The 8,339-nt window shown below is 46.7% G+C and overlaps 1 protein-coding gene across 1 annotated transcript; it reads right to left on the minus strand.

Moving 5' to 3' along the window:
• Positions 1-202: 202 nt before the first annotated feature.
• On the minus strand, positions 203-7,969 carry YARS2 (tyrosyl-tRNA synthetase 2). The gene is made up of 6 exons (XM_055710600.1): positions 7,132-7,969; positions 6,060-6,227; positions 3,290-3,445; positions 2,785-2,955; positions 1,717-2,314; positions 203-1,442 (listed from the first exon to the last, which is right to left on the minus strand). Exons 1-5 carry the CDS (start codon positions 7,932-7,934, stop codon positions 2,155-2,157), a joined length of 1,458 nt encoding a protein of 485 aa, XP_055566575.1. The 5' UTR covers positions 7,935-7,969; the 3' UTR covers positions 203-1,442; positions 1,717-2,154.
• Positions 7,970-8,339: the final 370 nt, after the last annotated feature.

Consider the following 8,339-nt stretch of genomic DNA (forward strand, 5'->3'; position numbering starts at 1 on the left):
ACGCTATGTAGAGGGTTCTTTTCTTTAAGGTAGGAATGACTCAACTACTTTTTTTTCTTTATATAGAGATTAGGATAACGATACCTTATTATCAGGCAGGGAAGTAGGATCTAGAAACTGACATCAATACTAGTAAATCCAAGTAGTGAGCTACTAAAAGTACTACCATATTTCAGTTTAATAATCTGAAGAAATTGCAATGTATAAGCAGCAAGCCACTACAGTTTATTACTACTGAAGTTTTGACTGACAACAAATCCAACATCAAGTCAATCAATATCAAGTTAAAAAAACCCAAACAACTGAAAAAACAGAAGCTCTCTGCCCAACTATAGAATATCTGTCTGGATTCTTGAGACTTGTTTACGCTTCTAATTATTTCCCTGTTCTTCTTGTAGGCTTGGTGGTTTTAAGCCAGTTGAAATACCATGACTTACTCTAACATAAGAGATGGTGATGAGTTACCACATCCAGGTAGCTCAGATTAAGGTCTCTTCCCCTTCTGACTGCAAAATTCTATTGTCTAGGACTTTCACAGACTAGGAAATTATTCTCCTTGGCCAAAGAGTGAGGGCTACACTAAACCTTGAACACAACACTGCAATCAATCACTTCTTAGATCAGGCTGAGGGTTTCATAAGTATTTGCACTGGAGCAGGGAGGGACCTTAATAAAAAAAAAATCTAAGCCAGCCAACCACATGACTCTATTGTACCACTCAATTTAAAGTAATTTAAATACAGACTTGTACTATAAATAATCTTGGTAACCACATGTGGGTTTTGTTGTTCAGGTGACCTGGCTGTAAGTACTGTGGCACCTGTATTGCCAACCCAATCCCAAACACCACCATGGGCAGGGAATTTAGCAAGGCACTATACTCCATATTTATTTGACTCCAGGTATGTAAGTGGATAGCAATAAAATAAAGGGGGGGTGGGGGTGGGGGTTTGAGTGTGTTTTGGAGCAATAAAGCAATTTTACTTTGAAGTACAGATGTTGCTGTTCTACCAGTCTTGGAAATACATTCTCACTGTCATGCTGTCTTTACAAGAAAACTACGCTCCCCGATGGTGGCTAGGCCAAGCAGCAGTCAGATCGCTTCCTGCTCTTGGGTGAAGTGCAGCTTTTGCACGTTGCCCTGTCTGAAGGGTCTGACTTTTTTTAACTGCAAAAGCACTACAGCTTCCCTCACATGTTTTCTGTTCCAGATACCTTTCTGCTGCTGTTCACCCACCAGTCCTAGGCAGCTAAAATTAAAATCTTTAATGTACATGCTTCAAATCTCCTGGCATAATACAGCACCTTGCAACTGACTGTAGAGCCCGCAGAACTAGTGCCAGGGTCTACCTTCGAAAGAGACTGTAGATAGCACAGATCCATCCATGTAGTTCACAGGACTGAAGAAGCAGAATGAGTGTCACCCACACTGATGAGTCACACTAAGCACACAAAGGCATAAAAAGGATTCATCAGGCCGATTTAAGCTGGGAAAGGCTCACATTTCAAAAAGTGAATTTGCTCTGTATTACCATTTTAAGGCTAGAAACCTTTGATGCAATGTGCCCCCATATGAAACCGCTAAGAAACTTGGATACTAGGGCTTAATCATTCTATTCATTTATTGTCAATCTTCTGCAGCTTCCTTGAAAGGAAACCTGTGCAGAACAAGGAAAAAAAAATAAAAAATGTTGATTGCAGGTTGGTTGTCCTTACCCAGTTATGCAGGTTTCTCTGTTAAGATGAAGTCCAACTGGACAGCAGCATACATCCTTTGTAGGAACTACCGGTTTTAAGTATACTTTTGGCATCTTGCTGTGGATTATGCTGTGGAATACCTGGACACTGTTGTCCTACAACACAGGTTGTTAAAAGGGAAGAGCATCTCCATCTTTGGACTCTGAAATTAATCTTTTCCTCTTGTGCATATCCTCTTAGGAATGGTGCTTTGAATAAGGCAGAGTAGCTAAAAATCTCTTCAGTGGTGTAACTTAACCGCCTTTATCTGAACTCTGCTGGTGTAATTTGAAAATAACACTATGGTATCAGGCAGTTTGTGAGCTGTGTAGTAATGCACAGTATAGAAACATCTTCAAGTACTTCTTCAAGCAGCAAAGCTGAAACGATCTGTCGTTTTAGGGAGATACTCTGTTGTCACAACTGCAGCCACTTTATAATGTAGTAATTTTTCTTTCCAATCCTAAGTAATGATACTCCATTCTTGAGAATATGCTGTCCAAGAATAAGAACTGTCTCGGGATCAGTCACACGAATCCCATTTATTGAAACTCCACCATCTTTAATTTTCTGGTACCTAAAAAAACCCCAAACAAACAAAAAACAAGTAACTGGTAACTGCAAGAGGAAGCCATTTCTTGCTGTTAAGTATTGAAAGTTCAGTTAAGGTTTTTTTGGTTGGATCCATAATTGAATAGATTTTAATTCTCTGGCACTTTACTTTCAGTCCAGGTCAAGAGTGACTGAAATTAACCTTAGCCTCTACCACTCCCATTCTTTCTGAGAGGTATAAGAAAACTTAGGCTGCTGCCTCAGGCTGTCTCTTCATCAGGTGTAGATTTTACAGCTAAGGTACAAGAGACTGCATTATCCTACACTTTTAGTTCAAAATGGAATAAGGCTGCCTGCTCCCCTCTTTGACGCTGCTACGTAGATCAGTAGCCTGTTTCTGCTTGATTTGGCTGTCCTAGTTTTTTGACTTCTGAAAGCATACCACTGCAGCTTGTTTAAGTGAGGTATTACCGAAGAGCACAGGTGATAACATACCCGCTAGGTCCGTCCTGAATGGCATTTGCTTTGCGACACAAGTCAAGAACACTCATTCCAGGTTCAAGCATCAATTCAGCTGAAGGAGCTTGTCTAAAAAGTTCCTGTAACTCTTGGTCAGACATGGCTTCCAGTGCCTCCACGCTGCTGTAATAAAGGGCCTTAGTGCACCTGTGGGAACAAAGATCCTTCGAAATACAATGCTAGTCTCATCTTCACACAAAGTGCTACTCAACTAATCTAATTCCCCTCCCCAAGTTATTCCGAGGGTCCACACAGTAACAGAAGAACTTGAAATACACCCCGATTATTTTTTTTATCATAACCCACTGCATTGCAATTTTTGTATATATTGTTAATGTATCTGTAAGCCTACAGAATTACTGCATTTTTCTCTTCTAACGGCTGAGCAACAACTAACCACATGAAAGTAGTCCCTGAAAATCTATGGATAATTACCACTGAGTAAATCTGAAAGAAAACTGCTCGACAAATCAGACTTTACCTCTTAGCAGATTCTAGCCCCTCTCTACCATGAACGAGCTTGGTTACTTCTGCAGCAAGTCGTTTCTGAGGGCCCCATTTTTCAGGTTCTTTAGCATGCATTTCCATGATGTGGTCAATCTCCTCAAGAGGAAGGAAGGTGAAGAGTTTCAGGTATCTATGAGCAGGGAAAAAATACTTTGTCTGTACAGCCAGCATTACAGATTTCCTGCCTTTGTCATTCAATTTTCATTAAGTATGCTAAAATGATTCTTACTCCATCCAAGAAATCCGTATTTTGTCCTTTCAAACAACTCTTTATTTTCGCCCACGTGCTTCAGCTTACCGGGATAATTCACGTTTTATTTTATATGCTGCCTAGGTTAATGTCTTCAGACATAAGATAGCATCAGATGCTTTTATGAAGATTATACTGCAATCAACAACAAGTTACAGGATTTATTGCAATTGTGTGTCACGTAATAAGGTTTTACATTATATTCTTACTAGTTGCACAATATGCTAATGCAAAATAACACTGCCTGTCAGTGGTGTTCAAGAGACAAAAGTATGATACGTATTCACAAGTATCTTGGCAGGAAGATTATTTAGGATAATCAAGAATTTAAAGGTGCCTGTCTAAGCATACTCTTTACAACAAAATCCATTTTAATGGGCCTGCAGTACCATGAAATGCAGCGTATTAAAAAAATAAAAGTACCTTTACTGTTACAAAATCTGAACGCATGGAATATTTTCATATTAGGTACCCACATACCCTTCTTTTCAGTCTGAAAAGTGGTGTGGATGCAGAACCTAAATTTGAAATATCAGGAAATAACCTTTGAGAGAGGTATCAGAGTTATATGACAGGTCACAATATGAAAGGGAAGTACCTATCTGACGTTTATGAAGACTCAGATTTGACAGTGCTACTGAAATCTAAAGAAAAGCAGATTTAAAAGAGAACATATAGCAACTTACTAAAATTAACGTAATGCCCTGAAAAAAGCTATTGGCTATTTATTTTCAGTCATGTCACTGGTACACCAGCATGGAGGCTAACCACCAATGAAGGAAACCTGTCACATGGTATTTCTCATACTTCCACGACCCTTCTCTCATTACATGATTTTAGTATTTTTACACTGGTCAGTAAGACTACTGAATTATGTGTGGCTGACTTGGATTCAGAGACAGCACAATGAATCGAAGACCACGCTTTGCTCATTGGAATTGCTCTACTCTAAGTAATGAATGTTCAGTATTTTGTCTTTGCACGTGCTACAGCTTTAAGTAGTACTTGGATATCCTTCCAGGTTTTGGTGCATTAGTCTCATCTGCTTTACAGATCAATGCACTTGCCATTATAACTGTAAGCAGAAATCTTTGTTTCTGTGTTCCAAGATGAGGAAGATGAACAGTTAAGTTCAGGGAAACCCTCTAACGTTAAGCAGGGTCAGAATGATGCAAATCATTCGTATCAGCAACTTTCAAAAAGATCCACTAAAATTCCCATACAAGGTATATGAGAAGAACATCAGACAGCCTTAAGGTTTCACCACGTTAGTACTACCGGCCATTTATGTAACAAGCACTCCTCTCATCATATTCTAAACATTTTTAATTAATGCTTAACTGTGTGAGTTACGCTACATGGATAGAAATACATGGTATGTTTGTCCAGAGGTGGGCAAAATTACATGAAACATTTTTACCACAGTTACACTACTAAACTATAGCCGAGGGTGCTGACTGACTACTAGCTTCGAAGCAACTGGGGATTTGACCAGGTATATTCATTTTGTTCATTCTGTTTTTCTCCTCTGCCTTAGTTTTCACTTTCAACAATGACTTAAAACTGATGCCTGAAAGCCTCTACGTTGTAAATCCCTTCTACGCTACCTTGTATACTGCCTGCCATGAGCTTAAAATCATACCATTTTCCCTTCTTTTTAACCACACTACTACCACAGCATTAACTGTATGCTAGGCATGTTTTTATCTAGACCAGTGGTCTCCAAAGTGGGGTGCCAGCACACAGCAGGTATGCAAAATTATCCATTGTGGTGCAGGAAGGAAATATTACAACTTAAGCAGTACACTTATATACTCTATAAATAAATAAATATACGTGTATTGGGAGATAACGCTCGATTTTTTTTTTACTGACAGAGGGGTGTGATCAAAAAAGTTTGGAGACCACTGAACTAAAAGGTTAGTACAACCGTAAATATGAACTTCCTGGCTTTTTCTTAACAAGGCACTATAAAAATTTTCTTAGGGCTATGCAGTTTTTAATGTGATGCAGTTCTACAAGCTGAACTTTATGTGTTTGTTTACAACCAGTTCAGTAGCTTCTTGCAATTAAAATGCAGTGTTTCTGAATACCTCATATTAAGTAAGAACTTGTAGTAATTAGTATCTATTTGACTGCAGTTGCTTATTAGTCGGCAGGAGAGATTTCATTTGATAACTGTGATGTTACGGTACTGAAACTAACATACCTATACAATAAAGTCACCCCACTGGCAGAACAAAATGCATTACACTTTACTTGTTTGTTCATCCACGTTCTAATTTTATGATGCACATGCCAGCATATGGAGACAGGTTCCACTATCCTGTATACCTAAGAACCAGTCATGCCTGTTTGTTTAATGAATGTACAGTTATAATTAACATATACTTCTACACAGAGCTTCTGTTGCACACACCCCAATGAAACAGTTACAGTTAGGATCAGGTTTTATAAACTATGATAGAAAGCAAGACAAAGAAAAACTACTTACTTTTCAACTACGTTATCCTGTTGTCTGACAAAAAACTGATACAGTTCAAATGGAGAAGTCTTATCTCTGTTTAGCCAAACTGCATTGCCAGCAGTCTTTCCCAATTTATCTCCAGTAGTACTGGTAATAAGAGGTACAGTAATTCCAAACACATCTGTTCCCGTCATCCTGAGAAAGGAAAGAGTCACTGCATGTTAAAGAAGAAAAGACAACAAACCCCCCCCACATATTGGTAAAGCTGACTAAAATACAAGCGTTCTGTAATACTTTATCCTTGATATAAAGCAGTTAAGACAAGGGGGTGAGGGGGAAAAGATGCCAGAACACTTCTGTGAAGGGTGCTTTAAGAAAAAAACCTACAAACACCACCAAACACCCTTGAACTTAACTACTTGAGTTCTTTTGTGCGTAACAAAGTTTACAGCCATTAAACAAGTAGTTTCATGGCAACATCACTGGCAACCGGTACATCCTGTACCTTTCCTCTTTGCCCTGAGCACTGAGGCTGCTCCTGTGGCCGGGGCGCTCCCAGGGCTGCTTCTCGCCGTGCCGATGCTCTGCCCCGCAACAGCCAGGCGCGCGCCGCAGCCGCATCCCCACCCCCGCCTGTACGCTGCGAATTCTCTAAGGCTCGCGGCAGATCTGGTGGATAAGCAGAAGCTCATCCTCACCAGGTTTCACGGGATTTCTGAGAAGAAACGCATCCACCCTGGCCAACGCACCGCAGCTGCCTCTGCTCCGGTGCCCGCCGCGCAGCGCGCCCGCCCGCCCCGGCCCTGCCGCCTCCCGGCGCGGCTCCCTGCGGCTCCTGCGCCCGCTGCTACGAGAGCCGTCCCCTCCGCTACAGATTCCGTAACGCTGCACGGGAACAGGCTTAAATCCGCGGCCCAAACGCGCCTCTGGGCCAGGCCTAAGGCCAGGGCAACGCACTGCTCCCGGATCCCTCGGCTCTGCGCCGCGTCCGGGCCGGCCCCCAGCGGCAGCCCCCCCCCGCGGCAGCCCCGCGCCCGGCCCCCGCCGCCCCGGGTGAGCGCGGAGGCTAGCGCCGCCCGCCCGCCAGCCCCGGCGGTACCTGGTGACGAGCTCGTAGCCGGACATGATGTTGCCCATCTGGTCGGCGCCCCCCAGCTGGACGCGGCAGCCGTGGTGCTGGTGCAGGTGCAGGAAGTCGTAGGCCTGCAGCGCCGGGTACAGGAACTCGGCCAGGCTCATGCCCTCGGCGCTGCGCAGCCGCGCCTGGCAGCTCTGCCGGCTCAGCAGCGCGCCCATGCGGAGCCGCCCGCCCGCCCCGCCCAGGAAGTCGAGCAGCGGCTGCCGGCCCAGCCAGGCGGTGTTGTCCAGCAGCGCGGCCCGCCCCAGCCGCCCGCCGCCCGCCGCCCAGAACAGCTCCCGGTGGTTCTCGAACAGCCGCCCCAGGCCGGCGCGCAGCCCCCGCGCGTGCGCCCGCACCCGCTCCGCCGACAGCGGCTCCCGCGCGCGCTCCCGGCCCGTGGGGTCCCCCAGGCGCGCCGTGGCCCCGCCCACCACGGCGATGACGTCGTGGCCGGCGCGCTGGAAGTGGAGGAGCGCCACGACGGGCAGCAGGTGCCCGACGTGCAGCGAGTCGGCCGTGGGGTCGAAGCCACAGTAGGCGGTGAGGGGCGGGCGGCCCGGCTCCAGCAGCTCCAGCAGCTGCTCCTCCGCGCTCTGCGCCGGGAACACCTCCTGGAAGAGACCGCGCTCGCACTGCGCCGCCAGCAGCCCCCCGGCGCCCCGGGCCCGCCGCGGCCTCTCGTGAGCTCGCCGCCGGAGCGGTAGCGGTAGCGGACCCGGGCGGAGGCCGCCCCACAGCTCCGCCGCCCGGGCGCAGCGCCGCCGCAGCGTGGGCGCCGCCATCTTGCGCGGGGGACGCTGGGATTGGGGCGGGGCGGTGGGCGGGGCGGCGGGGGTGGGGGCGCAGCCGGCGGGGCGGGGCGGCCCGGCCGCGGTCGGGCGTCGTGTGCGGGAAGGCCCGGCCGGGAGGAGCCGGGGGAAGGCCCTGGCGGTCGGCGGCGGGAGTGCTGCGGGCCCGGGCGCCGGGCGGTGACTGCCCTTCGGGATACTGGAGAAGATGTGCCCGCAGGCGGGATGTGTTGGCTCCTGCCTCGGATGTTTTCCCAACCTGCCAACCGAAGTACCGGGATTTCAAACCGCCTTCGGGCTGAGATACGTGCGCTGGGAAGCGGCCTTCGGCTCTGAGCAGGGCGCCCGGCAGGGGGCCACCAGGTGGTTGCGGTAGTGATGCTGCGGCCTCAGAACTTA

The sequence above is a fragment of the Falco cherrug genome, chromosome 5 (genome assembly GCF_023634085.1).
Source record: "Falco cherrug isolate bFalChe1 chromosome 5, bFalChe1.pri, whole genome shotgun sequence".
Classification (NCBI taxonomy): Eukaryota; Metazoa; Chordata; class Aves; order Falconiformes; family Falconidae; genus Falco; species Falco cherrug.